Source organism: Tigriopus californicus, chromosome 2 (assembly GCF_007210705.1).
Source record: "Tigriopus californicus strain San Diego chromosome 2, Tcal_SD_v2.1, whole genome shotgun sequence".
NCBI classification, from domain to species: domain Eukaryota; kingdom Metazoa; phylum Arthropoda; class Copepoda; order Harpacticoida; family Harpacticidae; genus Tigriopus; species Tigriopus californicus.
In genome coordinates, this window is record NC_081441.1 from 9,107,130 (window position 1) to 9,134,149 (window position 27,020).

At 42.0% G+C, this 27,020-nt stretch overlaps 2 protein-coding genes across 4 annotated transcripts in view; both read right to left on the bottom strand.

Annotated features, from left to right (window-relative positions):
- Positions 1-27,020, bottom strand: part of LOC131892600 (zwei Ig domain protein zig-8-like) — a 63,996-nt gene that overhangs the window by 31,814 nt on the left and 5,162 nt on the right. Inside the window, exon 2 of one of the 3 annotated variants that reach the window (XM_059242414.1) lies at positions 9,488-9,597. The exons of the other annotated variants lie outside the window; for them this stretch is intronic. The gene's annotated coding sequence lies outside the window, so the exon portion shown is untranslated. The remainder of the gene's footprint in view (positions 1-9,487; positions 9,598-27,020) is intronic. 3 annotated transcript variants of the gene reach the window in all.
- LOC131892601 (uncharacterized) lies at positions 13,894-15,655 on the bottom strand. The gene is made up of 2 exons (XM_059242416.1): positions 15,397-15,655; positions 13,894-15,327 (listed from the first exon to the last, which is right to left on the bottom strand). Exons 1-2 carry the CDS (start codon positions 15,632-15,634, stop codon positions 14,852-14,854), a joined length of 714 nt encoding a protein of 237 aa, XP_059098399.1. The 5' UTR covers positions 15,635-15,655; the 3' UTR covers positions 13,894-14,851.

Consider the following 27,020-nt stretch of genomic DNA (forward strand, 5'->3'; position numbering starts at 1 on the left):
TGGCCACCGTTGCCAAATATCAACATTGGCAGGGATCACAAGATTTCGAAATTGAGGCCATTTTAAACAGGTCATCAAACACATTTTATATGGCTCTGGACAAGATTCAATGCATTTGACCTATGGAATTTGTTTGAGGTTTGGTAGATTTATAATGATTTTAGTGACTCTTGTCAGCCTTTGAAACCAGATAGCCTTGAACCAGCCTTTGGGCTAATCTTCAGGTTGGTGAAGAGAACAATAACAAGAAACAATTTCCAACGAAGCCCCTACCTATTGCCTTGGCTTTCAAAGGTAGAAAAAACAATTTCGCCTTTCTGTTGGACTTGCGAGGAAAATTCCTGAGACTGAGATTGTCGGTGTCCGACATAGCAAAGTCGACGAATACGAATGACAGCCCGATTACACTTTGCTCAAGCGATATCCAACACCAACTCAGTTCGTTCGTGTCATGTCAATTCCTCTTCAAGTTTTTGCTTGGAAAAATTGGTACCACCAACGAATTCGTTTCGCAGGGTGGACAGGAATTACGCGCAGCTTTTGATTCCCCGCAATTTCAAATGTGTTTGATCATACTGTATCAAGAGTTAAGCTAGTGAAGAAAAACCAAACGCCAGATCATGAAGGATTCGAGAGAATTGGTAACCCTGCAATAATTTAGTCGCCTAAAGACAACATGCGAGATTTCCGTTCATCGTAAGGGAATCATCGTTCGTCCACTTAGCTCTCCACTTTTAAATGGTTCGAGGATGGACACGTATGGTCTCAACCATCTCTATTGGCCTCTTGCTGGCCTTCAGCATGCCCATGGCATTAGTTTTGGTCTTATAAAGTTTTTCAAAATGTTATCTTAAGGCGGTCAAATTATCCAATCTCCTTGAGACTGACATTACATCATTTTTGATATGACATGTTCAATAGTTCTTCGCCATAAATTAATTAGACTCGATATCATTAAGCAAATCATCAGGAGGCACCAGATTTGGTCGTTAATTTCTCTCCTCCCTATTTTAGACAAGAACAAGTGCATGAATGGTATTAATCATTTATAAAATATACTACATTCGGAATAGCTGTGGACACTTGGAAAAGAGTAATCGTCAGCCACCAGGTTGGGTGCACAATTCAGTTTTTTTACGCCATGCCTGGCATGATTCATTTGTGTGGAATGAACGTGTAGATAGATTTGTGCAGAATCATTGCTTTATCATTGAAACGAAAGAAAAGTAGAGTGATCATGGTTTTCTTGTGGTTTTCTATTGGAGCATAATCGGTAACCAACTAAAGAGAGCTTTTCCAACCCATTAAAGGCAACACCTTGACAATATGAAAATGCACTCTAACACGACCTTTAAGGTGTCAACATCCGCTCTAAACAAAATAAACTAGTATGACTTGACTGCAAGTGGACATTCTTGGCGGATGCTTTGTGTTCTCATGCAATTGTTATAGAAGCTGCAAATTGTGTTGGCGATCTTAACTGATGTTCTTGTTCAGATCCTGAGATCGCCAGATTGCCGAAATATGTATCGTGAAACTTAATCATGTCCATTGAAACAAGCAATTTGAGCAATAAAACAGGTTTCCAGCGCTCTAACTTCCTTTTGAATTATTGGTAGTCCTTAGTTACGTTTGTCAAGAGTCTCAAAAAGCAACACCAGGTGCAAGAAAATGGGCAAATTTCAGGGTGATGGCCAGGAAAGCTGGAAATAGACCGGCCTTAATGAAAATTCGGATATCTGAAAACAAGTACACATACAGTCCACCTTCCAATTCATGACCTAGTGAGGAAGTGCACTTTTTTGGCCCACAAATGGCCAAGGCAGACAATTTACGGCAACCACGTGGGTCGAATCCCTTCAAATTTGTGCTTAGTTTGTGAACGGCTACTTCCGTTTGGATGAAGGGGATAGTGGACCATGTGCGAGTCGTGCGAATCTGAGACCTTTTTCGTAGACTAATACCAACTAATAATTCAAAAGGGACCCATTTTCTTCCTCAGTGGGAGCACTGAAACAACAACAAACAAGGGCAACGGGACAACAAATAACAATAGTACGTACACACGTACCCAACGACTACGTCGACAACAACTACGCTTCATGGTGAGATGAAAAGCCATAATGGCGCACTTTACGACTTTCCAAAATGAGAAGTTTGTTCCAAGCAATTTAATCACGGGGTAAGACTCAAAACTTTGAATATTCCCTCCAAATGAGGCATTCATGGAACGTGCTCCTCGGGTTACTTTATCCACGTTCTCGCCAAATCTAGCCCAATCTCTCCAGTATAATTATTTACAACATAACAACGTGGTTTCGCAATGTCATGTATCAAACATGACCGAGCGTATGATAGTGTTGCCACAAATTATGAAAAAAGAAATCAAACGCCGATTTCACGACCTTCTTCAAAATCTTTGTCGAGTGCGTTGTGGGGATTTTCACATACCTATAAAAGAGAGAGCAATTCGTATTAACAAGGATTTGTACATTGTACATACTTAGTACTAGGTACTTTGGCCAAAACATACACCCAATCGAAGAATTCAGGGAGCTGGAAAAAGAGGCCCTTTAGTGGCCCATTTTCCAATTTTGTTCTCATATGTGATGGGAAAGGGGAATCGGTCAATGATCCATATCTGAAACCCTGGTTGTGTGTCCACTACTCCCTGAAGGCTGCCTCATTTAGATCCTTTTCACTAATTCTTGGGTTTATAGCCCACAAAAGGGGTTATCTGTTACTATTCAATATTACTACCGAACCTCGTGAAAGAAATAAAACACATTTTGATGTCATAAAGGTTTTTAGCCTTCGAAAATTTGAACCTTATTTTTTATTCTTAACTTTTTGACCATTTCGGAATTTGCTGATTTTTTCCTAAACGTTTTGACTTTTTGACTATACTTTGGAACATATTCAGTTTCATTTTTCAATTTTTGGTCCCTTTCCTTTTTTTTTCTTTCGCCTTATAAGGACTTGTTGCTACTCACTTCTTCCCTTTCACAACTATACGATTTCTTTGTACTTCTTTGCACGACATCAGATATCAAACACCCACCTTAATAATTTTCATATTCAAATTTATAAAACACATTTTTTAGAAATTTCTACCTCATTTCTACTAAAACATGAAAAGACCCGGAAATTTTTGAGGACAATTCAACTTGTTCAAAACGACAAGAAAATTCAGGCATTTATTGATGAACACTCTTACAAATTGTATGTCAAGCATTCAATAACAGAAAATAAAAGCTGCAAAGGGCCTCTCATGTTGTTGTTTGCAATTTTTTTTTGCTTCTTTCTCAAGTTGGAAAATTGTTGTGGCCTAAAACATAACTGTTTTAGGTCTAATCATTACATAGTGCCTGGACATACTGTACAACAGGTAACACTCCTCGAGATATCACAATTCAACAGTAAATGGCAATCCATAGAAAGAGCAGATTCTGGAGGTTCGGAACAAAGGGCTCCAAGAAAGTCGCCACTTTCAAAAAAAGTATCCTTTGTACAGTCCAAATCCCAAGACTGGACGAGACTCTAGCATTGTCTCATCACGCGAGGCTTAGTTTGACCAATCATTGGATCGACATGTTTTGAACCAACCGGGATCCATTATGTATATTTGGAACACGAAATCAGGGTTATAATTTACAACATATAGTGGTCTAGAGTATATTACTTGTAATGGACCAATGTACATGGGTTTCTGGTGAGCGACTTTGGGTAGTTTTGCCTGGGAGAGGTCAGATCTGTGTTTCGCATTGGTTGGGAAAACGAGAATCTTATCTCTCATGAGAAAATGGCCCAATATGGAGAGGGTTTACTACTCATAAAATATTTACACAGATTGAGAACTGGATGTGGCAAAAGAGAGGAGGAGGCCATTCCCATTGTGTAAAAAGAGCCTGTTCTGGAAATCCGAATAGTACATCTGCTTCCAACCAGAAATTCCGCAACATCCTCCTTGCCTTGTTCCACCATGAGCGTATTTCAAAGTAAGCCAAATTGGAGGCATATCCCGGATAAATCAGTGCTTATGTGATCATTTCATAAGATATAATAGCACTTACAATGATCAGATCAATATTCTTACTAAGCTTTTAAGAGTTGCCCTAAATTCTTTTGTACCTTAGTTTATTCTATGCGTCGCCGTTTCAACTGAATGTACTTCCGAAAAAGAATAGCTTCGTGAAGGTTATTTGGGGAGAGAGAGGTGTGAATACAGTATGTAAATTTTGGCTCTAGCCCAAATCCAATTTTACTGGAAGCCAAAATCGACCAAGGGAAGGTTTCCTAGCTGGGTCTTGTAAATAAAGTAGAGCAGTTTTGTAGAATAGGTAACAATCTAGATGTACCTGATGACACAAATATTGGGCTAGACTGGAATCAAAAATCACCGACGAGTGTGTCATTCATTGACGCGTTCTTTAAATCAATATATTGTATGATAGAGCAATGTTGAAATTCATCTTCTTATTGCTGACTGGAATTGAAACTTTAACCTTTCGCCGAAAAATCTAGTCTTTGTACATTATTCACACCTCGTGGTCAACTTTAAAAAAATCCATTGTTAACATAACTGTTGAAAAGTAAAGCGTTTAGAAATATCTCCAGAACTATAAGTTGTCACATCTTACTTACTTATTCTCGCTTACGTTTCTATTTATACAAGTATTCGACTTGACTTGAGCGTTGTGTTTTGGCAACCGAAAAATGTCGTTTAGATTTCCTGTTTATCTTAGGTTTAGCTAAGGTTACTTGGATGGGCTGAAAAAACCGGCCAAGTCGATTGATTCCACAATTCCGAAGGTTATTTAAGGGAGCCTTTTTAATTAACAATGATTGGTATTTGGCGGGGAAATTAGCTTGCAATGAAAATTGTCTCACAAATACATCCTTTTTTGCGTTTAGACTTAGCCCTCAAACTCATAGAAGTTAAACGATCCGACAGTTTGCCCTTCTTTCCTCGCGGATAAGTCTCAAATTAATTCTTTTTTTGTTTATTTCAAAACTACCTAGCAGCCCCTCCAACTTCCAAAGGCGAATTCGCACAATGGAAGCTGAGATTTTCCTTTTTTGGTAAGTTAATGCAGACCTCTAATCCGCACTGTACAAATCAGAGGGAGAAGAACCTTTTGCTTGGCCAATCTCACATCAACTCTTGTGACATGAGCATTTCTCTTTGAAGCCGAAGCAATTTGTCGCAATCAAAGGACACAAAATTGACTTCCTGTTTACAATTGGCTGATGTCTGAGAAGCCCAATAGCAATCATTGTCAAGGCACGATAATCCCCTTCCTCTTGGGCAAAAATCTTTTGTCTCTCACTGAAGCCCAAAGGGTAGTTAAAAGTGGCTTATCATTACCCAATTAAGTTCCCCAACAAAGGAAACACGTGGCTGGAATGACTCCAAAATCCCAAGTTGATAACAACCGACCCACTTGTTCTCCGATGTTCCAAGCCCCAAGGGAGATATGTGGGTCAACACGCTGGAAGCAATGGAACATTTGGTTCCAGGATCGTGACAACCAATGGCCTTAGAAAAGAAAGTCAAAGCTCATGTGGGCCGTTGCCACGTTTCAACACAATAAAATACAGATTTATTTTGCACTTTAAGCTTAAAACTTCTATGCTTGCAAAGTCTCGGCATGTGGGTGGCAGTTTTATGTAGGTGGAGTTTCCTTGGAGTTTCCTTGGAATTTCAAAGAATTCAAGCCGTCAGGTTTCCTTTGATCCGGTGTTAAATATTGACTTTGTAAGGGAAAAAATCGGCTGAAAAATCTTCCAAGAACAGAATGGATTCTTTGGGGAAAACGAACTGAAGCTCGTTCTTTCTTTTCCACGAATGGGTCACGTGGATTTGTTTATGCCCAAAAGATCGAGGTCATTAAATGAAATGGAAAGTGAGGAAACGAGTGCTGATGTATTCTTATAAAAAAGAGCTTCGCTAGGACGGTGGATTATAATAGCATTTCCTTTTGACCCACATTCTTGCACCAAGAAGTCTCTTTTAGGATGGGGAAGCGAGTAGATGATCCCTGAGAAAAGGCAAAGGCAAAAATAATGAGAAATGGAAGAATGATCTGGTTATGTACACATTATGTCGAGAGTAAAGGCCGAAGAATGTCTGGAAACGAGATCGTCCTTTACAAGAAATGAGGTTGCTTTCTTTTACTATAGACTGCACATTCAAGAGCAAGTGTGTCTTCACATCTGTTTCATGGACGTAAGCCGTACCAACAAGAATAAAATGTGGCAATGGAAATATCACTATAAGATTAATGCGCGGCAACGTTCACTTTCAATTGGTGGACATATTTCTCCCGAATGTGATAAGTTTCCTCATCATACGGAAAAAGCCAGGGAAGTCTCCATTTCAGAAACTGAGCCCACGATTTAATTTTGTAATGGCGTCGCTCCATTTTTGTCGAGATGCCCAAAACTCTCACATTCTCGAGCGTGTTCTCCCCTCTAACATCATCCACACATATCTTCCAAGTTTGCTTTCATTTCTTGATTGCTTGCCAATCAATTGCTTGAGCTCCCTTCATTCACCTTCATCCATCCCACCGACCCCCAACACCACAACAACTCCCATTTGATCAATGACTTTTTAAAGCCGCCTTTCAGGCAGGTCTTCTCGCCACCTCAACAATCCCCTCATTCGCTTTTCTTCCCCTCTCGCCACCCTCTTACATTTTTTTTCACAACGGTGTGAGTGTTGGCTTGAAGAAAAGAGGGTCCTTATTCACCCCTCCTAATCGTATTTCTTCTCAACTACAGTGAAGAGCACTGGGAACGTCACATTACTAGCATGAAATGGATGCAAACACACAACAAGATCCCGCCATAATTCCAACCATCTACAACCATTCCATTTCCTCCCTCTTTCTCGTTGTTGGTTTGACTTGAGTAAGGACGGTTGACATTCCGTAGTCTAAAGGATCTAGGAGGAGAGGAGGAAAAAAAGCTATCAGTTGGTTCGCTTTTGGGGTCAATATTAGTGGTTTACAGGGTTCGCTGGAAACTGGAACAACCGAGTAGTGTATTGAAGAGCAAAGGGGGAGGAGGTTGGGCTAAGCTGAATAATATTATGCTTTTTCTTCCCAAAGATTCGAATCGGCAGAAAATAACGAATCCCCACTCAGCTTCCAGATTGCTCAGCCGTGAATAAAGCGAAAGATTTCGGGCATAAAGTTTCGGTAAAATTTGGAACTTGTTAAACTTGTAATAGGCTCGTCTCGCGAGAAACAGAGACTGCCACAAGGAGCGGAGTGTGTGTGTGGCAAGGTTCCATGAAAATCCCAAACTTCAGTTTCTGCGTGGAGTTTATGAGTCGTTAGCACGATATTTGGCTCACAAAGAGAGGCCGAGATCCGAGTTGAGCCGGATTGCGTTCTTAGTTGGGGTTGGACCGCTGAAATGTCACAAAACCCATGCAAGTTACCACTCCTCATGCTTTATTGGAGAGCGACGAGCCATGAGCTTCCATAAAACGCTTTTTCTCACATGAAAACAACACGAGGTAAACGATTTGGCTCTAGTTTTCAGGATTCATCTGGCGGGCTCAGCGGGCACATTTCTCACACGGGCTCGTCTGCGGAAAACCACAAGTACGAATGGACTTGCGTTTCCGGCCGAACCGAACCAAAATCCCTTGAAGCATTTCCTGTTGGCATATCCAGGAAAAAAACCATTCTTGTCACAAGAACATTGCTGACAAAACAGGTTGTGAGCCACCTAAGTGAGTGAGTGAGAGGAGATTCTCGTTTGAATTATTTACCAACCAGCCAGCTCGTCCTCGAGCCAATTGGTCTCATTTGTAGGAAGGAAATCAGGGTAATCTCCACTCGGTATTCATAGGCTTCAACAATGTCACGGGCCCGTGGTTCCAATTCTTCATTTTCAACGTCAATGGTTCCTATAGAGAGTACTACTAGCTACAACCATCCATCCCATGGGTTTTGGAGATCTCCTTAAGGCAGGACTCTTCCGAAGCACTTGGATGACGCTATGTATATATGGGGCATGGAAGTGGGAGTGAAGCATTTACTGACTGACGACTGTTGGCTTGTCTTCTTGCCTGGTTGGTGGCTTGGCTCCTCCTTGCTTGAGATCCTCAGTACATTCAAGATATCAACAGACGTCAATATGAAAACAGACGAGAACGAGATCTGCAGGATGAGATCGGAATACCAAGTGATGTTACGAATATTGTAGCAGAATCTAGCAATGTCGCCCTTTCCGCTCTTTGTCAGCACAATCGCGAAGGAGTGTTCACCTCTTTTGGAACGAACATTTTTGATGAACGTGGAATTTACACCACAATTGAGCTAGCTGGTCATGGCATTTTTATTTATCAGAATTAGTCAACGTTGGCTTCGAGAGCGACTGGGGGGGGATAAGGGATAAGAGCTATGCCAAGAAACTAGACATGCGTACATATCAATCTGGGGTTCGATCTTTGTTCAATGAGGGACCCACCACTCATTTGCCAGGACTGTGAAGGTATGATTGGCTCTTGGCACGGACGTTATCCGGTTGGTTTGTTGGTTGCCTTGATAAGAAGCCTTGTCAATAATTTGTCATTCGGCTCTGATCTGATTGAACCTGTGAGTGGGTAGGCTGGTTTGTCTATGGGTTCCATAACTCACGCTGTCTCTGTCTGCTTATGTTTGGATATTTCCCTCAGTGGGGTTGGAACAGATCCCATCAAACAAAAGCACGACCAACTCCACGGTCCAAAATGATGAAGAAAAAGCGAAAAAATGTGTGGAACTTGTTCGTTACGTATTCCATGGTTCCCAGTGTTCCAACACGCTGACGAGCTGTACGAGAGCAGTCAAAATGAAGGGGGATTGCTACGAGGGGTGAGTGAGCGAGTGAGTGAGTGAGTTCGGGCCAACCAACACTGTTTTGTCAGCTCCATGTAGTAAACGAGCGAATCGCAAGCTCAATGCAACTTCCAGTAATTCGTCGGATGATGTACACTTTTCAGATAAGTGAATCCAACAAAAGAGAGCAATGGACTAATCAAATAAATGTCACGCTAGGCTTCCTCCTAGAAATCAGCTTAAAAGTACGTTCCGAAAGGAACATGGCTGTATCTATGATCTGTAAAGGATTTCTCAAGTATTGCGCGTCAACAGCAACATGGCAATTTGTAGAGTGTCTTTGACCAGTGACGCACTGGTCATCTCCAGCATTTTTGAAAGGTCACTCTCATTGCTGTGAAGGAAAAAAAAAACTGGAACAAACCGGTCGTTCACTACTCGTGCCGAACTGTAATAGCTATATGGTAGTAACGGAAACGAGCAAAAAGGGAGGGAATTCTAAGCACGAAATTCGCATTTCCCCACAACTTCAAACCAGTGGAACCCAACCAATGTCGATCTTGGTCTTGGCTGCTCCCAACGTTCACGAAGGAGAGAGAGAGAGAGAGGGAGAATGAGATGTGCAAAATGGACATATCACCATTTTTTACCAGGTTTGGCGGGGTTCCCGACTCGGCCAACCAATTTCGAAAGGAGGTTATTTTATCAAAATTCGACCTTTTTCCCGTTCCAGTGGTTCCATGGTGGTCGTCACCTTTACCTGAAGTAAATAGGAAAGAAAGCGATGAAACCTTGGGCCAACATCTACAACGTGACTTCATTGAGAAGTCGTGTAGGTGGATCGTGATCGTTTCGGGACCATTGCACCAGTTTCACTTTCAGTTTCATCATCCACTTCAGGCTTTTTTGATCTGGTCTCAAGCAGAACCATAATTAGATACTTCTCATTCCCATTGCTTTCGAAAGCTGCCTCGTTTTGAGAATACCTCGCAAGTTGAGCAAGAAAAAGTATATAAATCACTCACTCTTGGGCTACGCCGGAAGACCAGGAACCCTCTTGGCTTCAGCATAAATTCAAGATAACAATATTTATAATTTTGCACCACTCGTCTAGGCTTGAGCCAACTAAATGTTCAATGGAGATGCCATGACCTGGTTCCAAAGTGTCCCATTACTTAATAACCTCCCAGAAGTGGAAGATGGGGAGTTGAGTATGTTGCAGTTGTGCAAGGGAATATGAATTAAGGTGTAGGGAATGCCAAGGGAACGGACTCCTCGAGACTCCTTCATCTTCATTTTCCTCACCTTTCCAGGATGTAAATGCTTCCATCCTGGCAACAGATCCCGGCGAGTTCGAGCGTTAGCGGCTCCCATTCTATATCAACCTCCATAATCAATGTCCATGTTATCTTGGCAAAAGCCTAGTGGGTTTTTGCTCCCTGGAACAGTCCCTTTCATCCTTGAGATAAACTTAAAATCCGCCCTCGAGAAACTGCGGACTCAAACACAATTGCTGAGGAGTTGAACGATGAGCCAAAAGGTCGTCGTCACGTTCCAGAGAATGTATGTACTACTACTGTCTACGGTACACAAATGTACACTACATGAAATTCATATACGGTACACTCGGTTGAAGTGTGAATCCGTGTGGTCTGTCCTGCCAGGAATGACCCCATGGATTTGGAACATTGGACCATGATGATGACCTTATTTGGAGCCTAGGCTTGCCCTTTCTCCATTTACAACGTGAATTCGAACAGACTGTTGGAGACCGATCGTCCATTCAAGTCCATTTCATGGGCAAACTCAAAAGGAAGAGACTCGGGGCTAAATTGGCCTTTGTGCGGAGACTCGTCGCAATGCTGAAAATCTCCACTTCCTCTCCGTCCGACACCCATAATATCAGGACGATAGTTTCGGCGATGAACCCAGCCATCACTGTGAGTTCACGATCGCACAAAGGCCAATTCAAAGTGAAGACATTTTGAGAAGTCTCAAAGAGTTGCGCCAGCTCTGACTGACTGGTCCTAGTTTGAATTTCCTGCACACCCTAAGGAATTCCGGCCGCCCTAGGGCACTGCCGAAAAAAAAAGTATTCTCTCGACGACTCACTTCCACATTCTCATTCACATTTAGTCACTATGTTTCGGCTCAAACTGCCAGAGCAGGCTTTTTGAGAACCAAAGGCTTCATGGCCCTGATCCGTTCCAAAAATAAGACGTCCCAAATTCCAAAAGGTGAGGAATCGCTGTCGAGATTCGCGTGACTCACATAGGCGATTGACGTAGTATGTATGTAGGTACCCGTATCAAGCAAAAGATTTACAAGTCAAACGTGAGGCAATTCAAAAAGAGGATTCACGCTCATAGGACGTGTGATCTTGCGTTGGCCAAGAACATATCCCCGCTAATCTGCCGTCCAATTCCAGACGGGACCATTCGAGAGAGCATAAAACTGGAATTCTATCTATCTGGTATATTTTGGGATTCAGTCCTCTACACCAAGGTTATAAAATGAAGCAAGAAGAAGAAGGCTTTGTCCTCCCTCCCTTTCGATCCATCCACTTCTTCTTTTTCTTCTTCGTGAGCACGAGCAAATTCCAAGTCCGTTCCATGGCCGAAGAAGCACCACGAGATTTTCTTCAGATTGGCCGGCGTCGTCGCGAAGAAGCATAAAGTCATCTTTATGTTTCTTTTACATTTAGCACTCTATGATAACTTCTTCGTCTTCATGCTCCGCATTTTCATGCTACAATGACGACTGAAAAGGCATTCCCCTTTAAGCATTCCCGCCGCAGAGTACACACGTCCTTTTCGGTCCAGCATTTTGATCATAGTTGTCAAAGCCTTGACTGACACAAGTCGAATTCGAACAGTGGTTTTGAAGGCGATTTCGGGCAAACTTCTTCTCCGTTGGGTGAACTCATGCATAAGAAAATGAACTTGGCATTCATATGTAGATATGTTTTCACAAATTGCATACACTCAATGTACTCCATTTACAACCGAACAAATCGGGTCTGTTCCATTGTTCGACCCAGCTTCACCCCGGTTCATAAAACCAAAGAGAGGCAAAGAAAGACAAATACCCTCCCATTTTGGTCATTGGCTTGACCTTGGCTGCTTCTGTATGAAAAATGGATCGATGTTAGCCTAAAATAGAGCTTTGAATAACGGTGGCACTCCAGATGCTTTGTTCGTGTCAAATCCAACTTTGAGAGACCAACAAGTGTTTGTGCGCAACAAGAAGGAAATTATGGCTTTTCGCAAACCACCCTTAAGGCGAGATTGTGGTTTGCTTTGGAATGTGAAATGACAACTTCCAATGGCTCAGGGACGTCCTCACTTTGGCAATTCATGGTTGGCGATGCTAGTGGAGCCTCGAGATGGTTGATTGACGTGGCACTCCGAGGCCATGGGCCAAATGGGAGTGGAAGATATTCGGACACAAACAAGGGGATCCACTCCGTCAATAGGAGATCAATTTCCGTTCAGCTGACCCCAAACATTACGGAAGGAGAGAACGACCGAGAAACCCTTTTTTCTCTCGTTGGAAAGTTCTTCCATCAATTTCTGTCCCATTTTCCACTTTCATGATGACATGGATCATTTAGCACAAGCCATAGTGGCATACTTAACTGTAGATAGCCGCTTCTGATCGGGTTTCGAAGCCGGATTTGGGTACTCATTATTTTCGAAGACTCAAGGGAGCCACGGGAAGTATGTGGGGGAACACGACTTACTAACGATTCGCCGTAACCAACAAATATAAGTTGGTTGTTGTGTTCGAACTGTTGGCTCTAAAGAGGCCTTAATCGGAAAGTTTCTCCAGTCTTAATTTCACGCTATACGAACGCCTTTCAAAGAAAATGCAAAACTTTCCTCAAAACTAAACGAGTTGGGATCGAGAAGGCCGTGGCACGGTCTGCCCCTGGTTCGTTCCTTCGTTCGTTCCTTCGGAAAGTCCGGTAGAAGCAAAGTGGGTAGGGCCGCCGAGTCTTGAGTCTCGCTGATCAGAGGCCCAGATTTCCTTGAACTCAACTTTATACAAATCTGGTCTTACACATGAATACTTTTTCAATAGTGAGCAAGAGCGCCTCGCTCTCTTTCTCTCTCTTACCCGAAGGATCTGGACAATTTGGAGCTCCAACTTTCCAACTTTTTGTTCGACCATAGTCTGAAACACGACGAGAGTGAAAGGCCACCAGATACTGGGACAAGACATTAACCAGAAGGGCCCTGCCTGGGCTCAGCCTTTGTCCTGATCAAACGCAGTTATTAGATCCTATCTCCATTTCAATTGAAAGAGATCATCTCAGTGACCCACGAGAGACAGATTGCCTCGTCTATTTGGTCCATGAATGCGGTTTCTTTGCTTGAAAACTGTTCGGAAATCTGGGGTTCCAAACGCAACTGACAAACTTGGTTCGCTTGTTCCACATCCCAAGTTTGATATCTCGGTCCATGTTCCTTTCTACGTTTAGACCCCCTTATACACACAAACTTTGAATGGTGCAGTGTTCATGGATCAACGATGTTCCTTGTACTTCAGGAACGCCGCTCTAATGGAGGTTCCGTCTGGGATTCATAACCGCACAACAAAGATAAAACCATTACTAAGATTCAAATCAAGGCTCACAATCCCCACCTCAGTACCATGCAATAACAGAAGTAATGATCACAGACTGAAAAAAAAACATGAAACTTTTACTCTTGTTTGGAGAATAGAGAAGTTATGACGTAGGCCAAACAATTTATCTTACTTACGATAAAACGCCTGACATCTCTTGCGAAAAAGGCGAACGATGAAAAGTGATTACTGGAATGATTATTTTACACTCTCCTAATTCATTGGAGATACTTGTGTAGCTAGAACATTAATATTAGAAGACCAGACTCCAATTCAGATCAATTCACTCATACTAGTATTAGTTATTTTTCACGAACCCCATTTGTTCAATTTTAGCATGATTGTTTCTTTTGATCAAGCAAAATCACATTCACTTCCATCGGGTTGAAATAAGAACCCGTATCCGAAAAGAAATCTTGCATGAACATAATTTGATACCAAATATTGGCCAAGGGACAAACATTTTATTCATGTTCTTTGTTTGTTTTTGATACCCGACTAAAAATACGTTTTCTACTTCTTTATTCGCGATATCAATCTCGATTTCTGTTCACCTGCTCAAAATAGCCGGAAGATGGTTGGTCATGCCACTCACTCACGCTGAGGCTTTTTCTTGATGGAAATCTAATTGCATCCCATTCTCGGGAGATTGAGCCTTGTTAGCGTGATAATTCATGGTTGAAACGTGAGGGAATTATCTCCTAAAACCATCCAGACAGCAACGCTTGCAAAGGGATCCATAAACTACCTAGTTCGCGACGATAGCTCTGGAACCAGGACTCGTCCGTTAGATAGGACACAAGCACTTCAAAAGAGGTTTCTTCAGTTCCTCGAGTTCGTTTTCGTCCGCAATTGCCACAAATCCGTGCTGTTGTTTTCGAGCCACGTGGCTCGGCGAACGTTTCATTGGAACAATTCCTGGTATTCTTGGTCACTCGTGATGGTTTTTTGTGCTTTTCCCTCGGCAACCACACCACTAATCAATATGTATTAACAGCAAAGCGCTTCAAAAGGGACTCACCGGAGGAAGGAGAGGGATGAGGGGGGGGGGGGGGGATTGATTGAGATCCCAGACATGAGAGGCCGCGAGAATGAAGCAGCTCTGGGCCTACTTTAGCTTCGTCCTCAGGTCCATTGGGTATGGAAATAATCTTTTATTGGTGGAAGAAGATTGCCAATTACTCAAAATCCCATTCACAGCCAGCAACATTCTACCGTCTAAGTCCACACCTCCACGGCTTTAGTCATCCGAAGTAATCTCAAAACCGTCTCTTCTCAAGGTCAGGTCGAGGAAGGATCTACATTTTTTTTCTCTATCGCAAAGGGAATCGAGTGAATTCCTCGCGCTCTTCAAGAGCAAACAACGTCAATTAGGGGCTGGTGTTTCATAAAATTGCCTTGAACATAGTCTGGGCATGGGTGTGCTCTTGGGCATCATCAATCACTGTCAGTCCAGATCGGTCTTTGAATTCGTCATATCGCACAATTTTCATCACTTGGAACTCCAGGGAATGGTAAATCCTCTGAGAGTACAACCCGGTGGCCGAGACCAAATAGAACTCGCATCTCTGTTCCCGAGAATGCTCCAAAGATCGTTGAACCAGCTCAGAACCCAAGCCTTGACCTCGGGCCATTTCGGCCACACAAAGGGTCTCACCCATGTAGATCTTGTGGCAATCCAAGTCCTCCATGGCGAGGAACGGGTCATACCGGAGGAGTATTCCCACGAGTTTCTCGCACATTAGGGCCTTGAAAAGGCTATTAGGTAGAAGGCAAGATACGTAGTCCACCCATTCTAGGAGGAAATGAGGCGCTTCCGAGCCATGGTCTGCAATAGTAGCTATATATCCCAGTTTAACACCTTGCCAGAAAAAAGAGGAATTCAATCTAACATCACGGTAGCATCAAGTTTTAGCGTTCTCTACTATACCAAGGATGTCTTGAGACTCGTCGTCAATGGCGATGATACTATTGCGCTCTCGTAGACATTTGTCCACGAATATGCTGTAGAACAGACATTTGCCCCAATTCAAAAGCCACGAATCCGACTTGAAAGCACCTGAAGATCTTAAAATGGGTTCGTGGGGGAAGTAGTGAACCAGGAGGAAATCCCAGATCCTTTCACCCCACTCTGTTCCAGGATGAATGAATGAAATCGACTCGAACATCGCAATGGACTCAGCTCGATTGTTGACGTTCAGAGCTGAATCAGCTGATGCTCAGCTGAGATGCAGCCGATCATTTGACAAGCAAATTCTTGCCGCTCTGATCGTCAGGAAGAGCTGTTCCGGCACGCACATACAGTGCGTGTTTTAGGGAAGTGAAATGGACAGTTTATGTGTCCATTGGTCCTGTGGATATCTCGTTATGGCCGGGCCCCGGCATGTCTCGTTTTATGTCATGTCAAAACAAAAGAGTACATATTTGTGCTCGTCGAAAGTTGCAGGTTTCCGCGGAATAACAATTCCAGAGGTTCTTCATCCGTCATGTTTGAGGCATTTCATGTCTCCATTTACATAACCATGTCGCACGAGGATTTGGAGCCATTTTTCTCCCATTTCTACCACGGCAACATCTGCCTTCATGGGCGAATCACAACCTGTCTCAACTTTTGATACGGCTTTCAGCGGAACTTTTGACAATGACGTCGGACACAAAGACGGCCAAACAGCCAAACTTCGATAGATACTTGACCTCAGAAATGTAGGCGCAGAAAAAAAACCCAAATTGTTCCACTTCTTGTTTTTGGTTCGTCAGTTGTTGGACAGGATCTCGTTTGATGCTCATTAGTCCACTTGGATAACCAATAGTGTAAGATTACCGTGATCATAACATGTGAAAGATACTTGATCTGTTATAAGTTCATTGGGCCGTGAAGCAAGGTAAATTTTGGAACTCGGTGGGGAATGAATGCCGACCCGTAATGACATGGCAAGTACTGTCACAAAAGCGGTGGGAAGAAAGGTATTGTCGGGGTCAATTCAAAACAAAGGCCACTAATGATGGTCAAGGGAAGGAGATTCGTCCTTTCCAGCCAAGGCCATTTCATTGTCAAGGCGAAATGAAAGCTAAAATAGCTTCATCAGAAAGCTGACCATGCTTGGTCGAAGTTGAGGTTCATCCTGTGGCGACATTGCATGTCGATACAAGAACGGTTTCCATTAGAAAAAGTAAAGGTAAGTTGACATTGATAAAGGCTACTCAGGGGTTTTGTGAAGTCAAAGACCCAACCAAAGTCATCGCTTTGTCCACCAAACTGCATTTTCTTGGTACAAACGTCGTGGGCCCAAATCCAATTAACTGATAAGGACCAATAATGCTTCGATACGATCGCCGTTTTGTCTACTGGCACTGAATAGTAGTGTTCCAAAGGACAAGCCATACTGAAGATTGTTTTCTTTATTGTTAATCAATCCACGTCGTCATCTCTTGGTTCTAATTAGACCATCAGTCCCACCTGTCAGAGACTCATCTTGTGACAAAATAATTACTAATCGATTCTTAAACACGTCAAGTAGGCGAATACATTACACATTACGATCGGCCAAAAACATTCAATGAGAACAATCATCGAAGACCCTCAATCACGATTAACGAGACCTCTCAAATCCACCGATCACTGACAGAATCTTGGAATCTCTCAAAGAAGGTACGACGTGGAACCTAAACTGACGGCATGCATCATGTAGCCAGTTAACAATGGGTGTAACACATCAAATGAAGCACCTCAAATAAAGGGCATGGAATGAATCCAGAGGAGCACTTAGAAGAATCAAGAATGGCAATCTTCACCCTCATTGTCTTGGACTCGAGGTCCCAATGAGCACATTTCTAAGAAAGCATCCGATATTGGAGAATGTGGGATATCCGATCTCACGATCTGCCCGAATATACGGAACCTAAGAATGCCCTTTGGAAAGCCTAGCGACATTTGGTCGCCAACCAAGATCACGCCACACAATTCAGCAAGCCACTCTCGTGATTAGAGAAACCATGTGCAGTCAATAACGTGCTAGCATTTACTAAAGCAGGATACAAAACGAAAGAAAACCCCCAAGTCGGAATGGAGCAAGAGTATATACTGTATATGCTACATAATGTACGGTTTTTCGATTACCTTCGGTCAACAATAACAAATTAAAAAGGGGCCTGTATTCCCAAGAATGACCCTTGGGAGTTTGAAGGTCACAATCTGCGGAAAGGGCGAGCGAGATAAACCACGGACAATACGAACCTGCGTGACAAGAAACCATTTTCTGCCAGGCGAATGGTAATTGCGAAGTTAATTCTTAGCCAAGCTTGAGGGGAGTGTGCAAATACTAAGGTTCATTCAGTTAGGCCACCATTAGATTTATGCTCTCTAAAAGGGACTCGAACGAAATTTCGGAGGGGGAATCCATTCAAAAAGATAAATGAACCCAAAGATTCCACAACTGAACTTTGGCCAAGTAGGATTTACAACACAGAGTACCTAAGCAGCCTAATTAATCGTAGAAGAGCCGGGTTTTTTCCATTTTAAACTCGTTCAAGGTCTAGTCTAAGAAGGACAAAGTGATCAAAAAGTAACCGCACGCATTTCCGTCAACTCGAAACTGATCATCAAGAGAGTCGTAGTTCTTGGAATCCGATGAAGTTGAAAGGAACAACAAGAACTTTTCAAGGACTGTGTTCCAGTTTCATCGAATTATTTATGATTCACTTTGGTCGGTCGAATAATACTGTATGCGGGCAAGTAGGAGACGGTATTTACAATTTCTCGAGCTACTATTGAAACTCAACCATTCAGTCGACATACTAGAACTTGAAAATGGAATATGAATGAATAATGGCCAACGAAAAGCTTCCAGGAAAGCATGTTGTACTTTACAGGGTAATTGCTTATTTTCGAAACTAAGATTACTCTTTTTTTCCTTTGAAATAGTGCTGTCACTAATTTAGATTGCGTGTTCCAAGGAAGATATATTTTGGTCTTTTTTAAGGTATGTTCCTACCATAAAAAATCCTTTAGATAAAAACCAGGTGGAATTTCCCAGAACAATCAATAGGTCAATAACATACGCTTTTGAACAGAACTATTGCATCGTTCATTTATGTGATGGTATAAATGTATTCTAACTATGCTTGCAATTTATTTTGTAGATGCTCTTTGGTTCTTAACCAAGCATCTCAAGGACAAAAAAATTGTAAAGACCAATATTTCATATGCCATCAATACAGGATTCTGCCTTTGCTCAAAAGAAATCACTATCTCCTTTCCCTCTCTAAAATTGAAAGGTAGAAATATCATGGTAGCGTTGGTTATAAAATACTTCAAGAAAATAGGGCTTCAAAAAAATACAAACAACTTTTATTTTCAAAAGCAAAAAAGGATCATTCGGTCGTTTTTATCAAGCAACCGCTTTTGAAATTCAGCAACAAAAATGCAGATTTCTCTTTTCATGTGATAATAGACATACCAACAAGTAAAAACGATACGAACATGACAAAAGTTAGCTTTAATCTAGACTTCTGAATAATCAAAATGAACTATGAGAAAACTCTCAATTTGAAACTCGAAGATCATAGATTTGCAACATCAATCTAGAAAAGGTTTTCAATGAGTCTTGAATGCCACCACTAGATAAAGAAAAAAAGGGGCTAACTTCGAGGTGTCGAGTTCTTTTATTTATTTATTTATTTATTTAATTATTATTATTAATATTATTATTATTTTTTTTGGCAGACTTCCTTACGCCTACCGGGTTGAAATCCTAGCAGTTCAAGATGAGAAGATTATTCATTTTACTTGACTTTTATTCATTTATATTATTTGATCGACCAACGAATTAGAATTGGCTGATCTGGCTAATCCTTGAATATAAGGTTGATCAGAAATTTTAGTCAAAAATTTATCCAAGTCTGACTTAAATCCTGCTATTGGATCAACGCCTACATAAGCCCTACGAATATTTGAGGGCAGCAAATTGAACAATGAAGGATCCCGAGAAAGAAGAGAGTTGGACTTGATTGTTTAACTAGCCTGGATTCTCGAGGGCTTGAAGGTGCTCTCAAAACGCACGTTAAGCCTCTATTTAATTCAGGTCTTGTAATAATTAACTTCAAATAACGATTGAAGCTCAATTCATTATTGATGCTTGATTTTTATTTCAGAATGAGATTTAAACACCTTAATAAAATCCCGACTTGGTGGACTATTCGCCTTTACATCACCAGAGTATTTTATTGTTATTTTATGCAGATTTAGTCGATATTTGTCCTGGACGCCAGATATACCCCCTTTAAACGGAGCAATAACCACTTAATTGGGTCCAATTGACCTTTGAAAATTGCCCCTTTTACCACCTAAGAGTTTGATTTAAATCGTGGATACTCTACAAAAAGTGTTCGAAATATTTCTTCAAGCCAATAATCCAATGGGGGTACCGAATAAAATTTAAGAAATCACAATGATTGAAGGCATTAGCTTGATTGAAGAAAATTGTGATCGTTTCTTTAGTTGCATTTGAAGTGCCTAAAAAGTCATTGCTTCGATTATTTTCTCGAATAAATCTTTGCAAAATTAGATATGACCGTTTTTAACTCCGTTTTGCAAACCAAAATCAGTAGTTTGAAGGCCAGCTTTAATGATATAGCTCAGAGGTAATTGATGGACTTTGACAGCCTTCATGTGAAGTGGCAAACCATTGAAATTATTCAACTTGAATTCATACGTCAACGTCAAAATGCATATTCAGATCAATTGACTTACGACGTCATCACTTAATAAGAGTGACGTTCATTTTAATTCTTTTTTGTCTGAAAACGAGGCCCATTAAGCTTTTTCACAACCCTGCATTTTTTATTCGTTTATTGCCATTTTTTCATAGTTGGAGACGTAATAAACCAATTGAGCCAATCTCAAGTGGGCTTAGGTGGTGGGTGGGGTGGGTGGGTAAGTTACAAAGAAATTCATCATTTCACAGTACAACATGCAAGTTTTGAAACATTTTCTATTCCACAGTTTTATTCTGTAAGTGAAGTAAAAGCTACCGTGGCAAAGCAAGGTTGCTCATTAAGTCAAAATTCTAAAACAGGGCCAGGAAACTTCAGTTGAATGGATACAATACTGGTTAATGACTTGATTTTAGGAATTAGGATTGATGGGTTTAGTTATATGGGGGTCAACACTTTCCTGTCACAGTGCAAGATCCACCCACAATATTGCGGTCAGCGATTCACGGAAATCATTCACAATTATGATCGAAAGTAATTGGCCACTTGACAAGTTTTGATGAGTAACAATAAATGCGAGAGTGAAAAATAGCTGACAATAACATTGGTTCATCCTTTGAAGTCTAGAAGAAAACAATTTTCCTTGGCAATCTTTTTAACCCTACCCATTCGAACACATGGGCTGATGTTCTCCAGCGTTGAGCAGTCATCAAGCGATCTTGAAAAGTAATCCAGCAATGCAAATAATGGCTCAACAAGTTTCCCTAAGCATGTCTCTTTTCCATTTTGCAGCGTTGATCTTCAGTGGAACTAGAAAGAGTGTTGGGAACCTGTGGAAAGCTTCCTGTGGGTGACTGTGAGAAAAGGAACAAGTGCAGGCGCTTCCACATTAAGTAGAGGCTCCTTTTGTCGGACTAATTCGACCGCACACACTCACAGTGGGACAAAACACCTGCTTCTAAGTACTCTGCGTAGGCGCAGTACAGATCCGGTTTCAACCTTCCAACCTTCAATATCCTTATCCTCGAACCAAGGTCTTCTCCACTCGTTATTGGCACCAGACTGGAAATATGTTGTCAACGTTCCAAGATTCCCATAATGTGGTTGGTGCTGATGCTGATGATTAAGCCTTGTTCCTTGCATCAGCTCTGGAATAACGGGGAGACCCGTAGGTAGGATTGTGCCGTAGATAGGTAGACAGGAGACCGATAGGAGGAGCAAGAATGTTGACAATTCTCCATAGATGTCTCATCTAACATTTATGAATATTCACGAAACGAATGTGTTCACATCGTAAGAGCATGGAACAATCGCATTCCAATAAATCGGGAGTCCAACGCGATCCATAATTTACCAATAGAAAGTAACGGGTCCATCTCGAACAGAGTACATTTGGAACCAATGGATTTTTGATACGAGTCATATCTTAGTTAGAGAACACGAGAAGTGATATCCCAATTCTGTTGGGTCATTCGAAATACATCTTGTGAATATTTGATTAAAAGGTTCCGGTTCAGAATCTCGTTCCTGATAGTACGAACAATCTCTATTCAAAAAGAGACATGACATCTTTCAGTTTAGAATGTTTTGCATAAGATTGACGACACATGCATTCACCTTTTCGAAATGAATGACGAATTCTTTTTTACCAAAATAGTCGTGGAGAACAATTGAAGGTTTGATCTTCCCCACACAAGTTACCGTAATGGTTACTTTGATATCCTACAACTTTTGAAAAGAATACTACTAGTTGTTATCAGTCACGCACCATATATCCTCTATGAATCAGACCAGACCTCATTCACAGAAGGTTTAATCTAAGCTTTTCCTTCTACATACATATATTGTAGAAGCATCATCCAATTGAAAAGCATCTCCGAACCCAAGTGGCCACAGACCTGTTGGGATGGTTGTGGGTGTATGTGGTGAAGCTCAAAAACCCCAAATCCAAGCAAGAAACATCATGCTCAAGGTTCCAGACAAAGGTGGTTGGAGCCTTGCTTCTTTCTTCTCGGTTGGATGGAAATAGACAGGCCACATTCCTCGCCCTCTTCTTGGCTCCCGAGTTGAGCAACTCGGACTTCATTAGAACTTTCGCATCTTCGTTACTAACATCACCAACTAAAGAGGGGAATTCTTGGCCTTCAGATCCGAACGGTATACATACTCACACATTCATGTGCTGATGTTGAGAGTACATTGGATAGTGCTGGTCTTTGAGCTATTCTTAAGGGCCTATTTCGTAGCTGAGTGTATCTTGACTATTGTTGGAATTGGTTCCGTGGCTCTTTAAGGGCCGTCTTCACGGGAGGAACAATTATTCTCTGTTTACTTCTTCCGTTGATAGGTACAACCCTCGGACAACTCAACGGAAGGTTCCTCAAGGCTGGCCTTCATCGAGCCTATTCAGCTTTAAGCGGCAAGTGTAATTAATGAGACTGATTGAGATACTTCTTATTCTATTCTGATTTCGGCATGAAATATTAGTCTTTGCGGGGTATTTATAAGACCGACTGGGCAAATTTGACGCGGCTTCAACAGGTACATAATAACCTCACCACACATTGAAAGATATCATGAAGGTAAGTAAGCACTCTGGGCTAAGGTATAGAATTCCATAGACGAAGTGTAATTTGTAATGTATGCCCGTGTATTGTAAAATTGACTACAGTAGACACAGAGACAAGGTTCCCGGAATGAGGGAGAAAAGTGTAAGTCTGAGCAATTGATTAGAGTACAAAAGCGAAGACGTTAAAGTGGTTTGGAACGACATTATCCCGTGCATTGTCACGGCCGGAATAATGCCAACTACCTAATGACTACCTTGGGAATCGGCCAAAATGATGGAAATGAATTGTCACGGCATTCATAGACCTCTTAAGGCTACATCCTCTTTTGAGAGAGACAGAAACAAAAACCTTCCAACAAGGGCAAGATCTCATCCCGAGATCCAAGCGAGTGTTCCATTAATCCATTTCGTATTCAGAGTGAAGTCAAGCGGAAAACATTCAAGTGAAGAGGAAGCACATGTCACTTCCACGTCCTTATGAACAAAGGCCAAGTGGAGGGGATTATGGGATGTGGGACGAGGGTTGGAAGTTACAGAGAGGGATGTTCCCCCGGGAACTTGGCAGAAATTGGAAATGACCGATTATGGCTTGGTTCGGGGAGAAAATTATGATAATGAACTACTAGTGGGGTCAAAAGCCAATATCTCGGGCAAACAGCAAACAAATACAAGGGGTGAATATTGATCATTAGCTTTTATAATGCTACCTTTGGTGAGTGGTTTGACAATCGCACGACGTACCTGTAAGCAAATGAGGCAAATTGTTAGTTCTGGCAGCCCTGAGGTGAACGCCTTCATTCTTCATCGGATGACACCAGCAACCAATTTAGAAACCAATGAGGCATGGACGTGTGGAATGTTGGTAGAGCCCTAGAGCCCTCTTCTCTCTTTGGTAAGTATATCTTGCAAAAGACGACAATGAGGAAGAGGAAGGGGGTGGCCAATCAGAACCAGACTGGCTGTCTTTTCCTGAGAATGGCCGAGATTCATTATAATTTTGTTTACTCAAGTTGGGATCCTTGCTAAAACGGGAGTGTCAAAACAGGGGAGCAACTATTTATGAGGGCGATGATTAATGAAGCCCAGAGGCTTATTTGAATGCACAATCAAGTATTCAGTAAGGAGATAGTTAAACTTGCTCCTCTGTAGAACTGTAAACACACTCGCTTGTACAATTACGCTTAAGTTGGAAATGGCCATGACGCGAATATTTCTATTTGTAATGAAATTGAGAGTTTTCGAGCAAATTTAGCTTTTGCTCGTTGAAGGGCTGGTAACTGCCATAATAGATCACTATATACAAAGAAAGGACTTTCAATGGCACAGGAAGATTTTAGCCATCTTCTGAGGCTTTAAAAAGTACTACTTTGAAGTCAGCATTTGCGTTGGAACTCACATGCAAGATGTGGCAACGTTTCTAGGCCCGATCAAACGATCTCGGGTCTTGGGATCATGCAAGGCGTGAAATCTGAGTTTCCATTCCAAAGGATCCGAGTTCTCACATTCCTCCACAACCTCCCACCCTTCACATGGTACAATTCTAAAAGTAGACCCAGCAGCCTTCGTAGTACATACAGAAGAGTAGGAGTGGCAAGTGAGCTAGTTTGCCAAGAACTATGGCCTAATCGTGAGCGAGGCCACATCCCCGGCTCGAGTGGCGTATAAATTGTTTAGAGGACAATAAAAGGGGCCTTCTTAACGCCTCTTGATTCAACGCCAACTGAAGGAGACCTCTTCGGATCTCAACAAACCCACCTTCTTCTCAAAGATGGAGAATCGAGCTAGATTCGAGTCAAGAGCGAAGCTTAAAATAGCCCCCGAAAACAGGGCTTTCACGAAACCACCAATCGAAAAAAGTGCATCTCTCTAATAAGATGGCTTTCGCTCGTATACTGGGTTGGACTGGTTAAGCAAAGTGGAACGGTGGAAGTTCATCTAGCTCAGAAGTAATCTGTGGGCGGGAGAATGGAAATCTAACTATGTGGAAAGGAACAAATTGGCCTCGCACAACTCCTCAAGGCTCCAACAAGGAAGTCGATAAAAGGATGAGTCAGCTGAGCATTCTCGAATATCAAGATATCGCCAAATAAGTGGGGCACCAATTACGGTAATGGATTAATGGTGATGAAAGGACCCGCAATGGTTACAACCAAGTTCCATTTCCTAGCCGTTAATGGAGAGAGGAAGATCGGGTAGGAGTGACACATGTATGTATGCATTGCCAATGATGACCTTGTCCCACATGATGAGGTTGTTATGTTCCTTGGTGGTAAGTTCAACCGCACTTCCCGCTTGCTTTGCCGACGATAACATTTGCCAACCAACTTGAGGGGGACAAGACCATAGATTGATTGCGATAGCCTGCATGAAGCGAAAGTTGTTCCTCAATCTCACCAAGTCGTGGGAAAACATATCGTTGGAGGGGAATGAAAAAAAAATGGCTACAAATAACACGAGGACGGAGATAGGAGAAAACAAGGGTTAACTCCTTGTTGCAACACGAACCTTACTACTAGTTCAAGGGTGCGTCTGCCGAAATAAGAAATGGAACGCCAAGTGGTTCCAGATCAAATCAGCCACACAACTTCTGGAAGTGCAAAGAGCGAGTCTCCTCTACTAGAACGTTGTGAGACTTAATCTAGATTGGGCACGAATCATCACGTCACAATGCGTGGTAGGTATTCCGACTTGAGACACTACAAAAAGCGAACAAGACACTCGAGCTCACGTACTGTGCAATGTGTGCATGCACAGTCTTCGGTTTAAATATTCTTTTTGACTTTGCGTCCTTTGAGTGCGGAAACATCTGATCTAATGAAAAATTCATTGATCGTCAAGACCTCTGCCGAAGCAGCAAGCATAGTGCTAAACATTACGACGAAATTGAAATTAATGACTGCGACATTCGGTTGTCATGATGAATAGCGACTCTGTTGGACATCATAGGGATTTATCGCCACCATTTCTTTCCAAAACTGTCGTGGTTACGAGTTGTTGAAATACGCCTCTACTTTCCCAGTCACCATTGATTGATGGCTTTCGACTTCACGATTGAGCGTGTTTCAAAAGGCAAGTTTTCCATTGGTTGGATCGATAGCGGATCAGGTTGAGTCTTGACCTCTTCTTCGTCGATTGTGTTTTTGTTGCCTCTCTTTCACTTGAAAGGGCTTCGAATGGAATAAGACCTTCTCGGATGGACTAGAAAATCCTCAAAACAACACCAAAGCACAACCAATTGTCGTGGTTCCATGGCCAATGGTGCACATTCCTCTTTCGGAACCGGATCTTTCAGATCCGAAAAAAGACGAGGCCCAACCAAGTTTGCCGCCGATTCCTGGACTTTTAACCAAGGCAGACTTCTCTGTCACATCCACCTTCATTGAAAGACCGAGATTTGGACCCCGAGCCAAAAAAGGCTTTTGGTTTTTGAGGCAATTTTGATGATACCTCATAAGGGTTCTTGAGGCTCTTGAGCTCATCTTGGATCTCAAAGTTACCATCTTCAGTGGTAGGAGGGAAAGCTCTCATGCTTTTTTGGTTGCTTGGCACATATGTCAATGTGGTGGAAAATTGTAATAGGGAAATCGAGTTGGCTCCTCTTTCTCATCTGGGCCGACTTATTGGATTCAATCGTCTATCTAGATATTGCTTTGGCGAATAGAGACCCACCAGACTGGTGGTAAGAACGGGGATTGAAAAGGCCCTATCGGCAAAAAGGTCAGGGAAGTTTCCAATCAATGGGTACTACTTGAATTCAAGAAACCGATTTGGATCATTGCGAATGAAAGCACATACTATGTATTTATCTAGCCAAAGAGATACAAATCTCGGCTGGAAATCCACAATATCGGAAGAAATATCCAGAACTTTCAAGCGAGTTTTGAATGGACTTCAACAACCTCTCAACCTTGAATCATGTCTGCGATAGTCTGTAGATAACTAACATAGATCAAAGGGCAATATTTCGACTAAGCGTAATCTCGCTCGCAAATGAGGCTTATTTTCATGTGTTGCTTTGCCAAGACTAAAAATGACCCCAGGGTGTTGCCTCTCGTAGCAAGACACCTTTCTTGGTGTCACGTTTTTCATCGAAAACCTCGACAAAAATGTCAACAGAGGGCCAGAATTCTAAATACACCGAGTACATCCTCTCAAGGTGCAATCGCCATCCAAAGTTCAGGAGCCTCGACTGGACACGGGAAAGGGCTGCTGTGTAATTAGATTAAAGCATAGAAACTTTGCCAAAATCCACAAAATGGCCTCGGTTTTCAGGA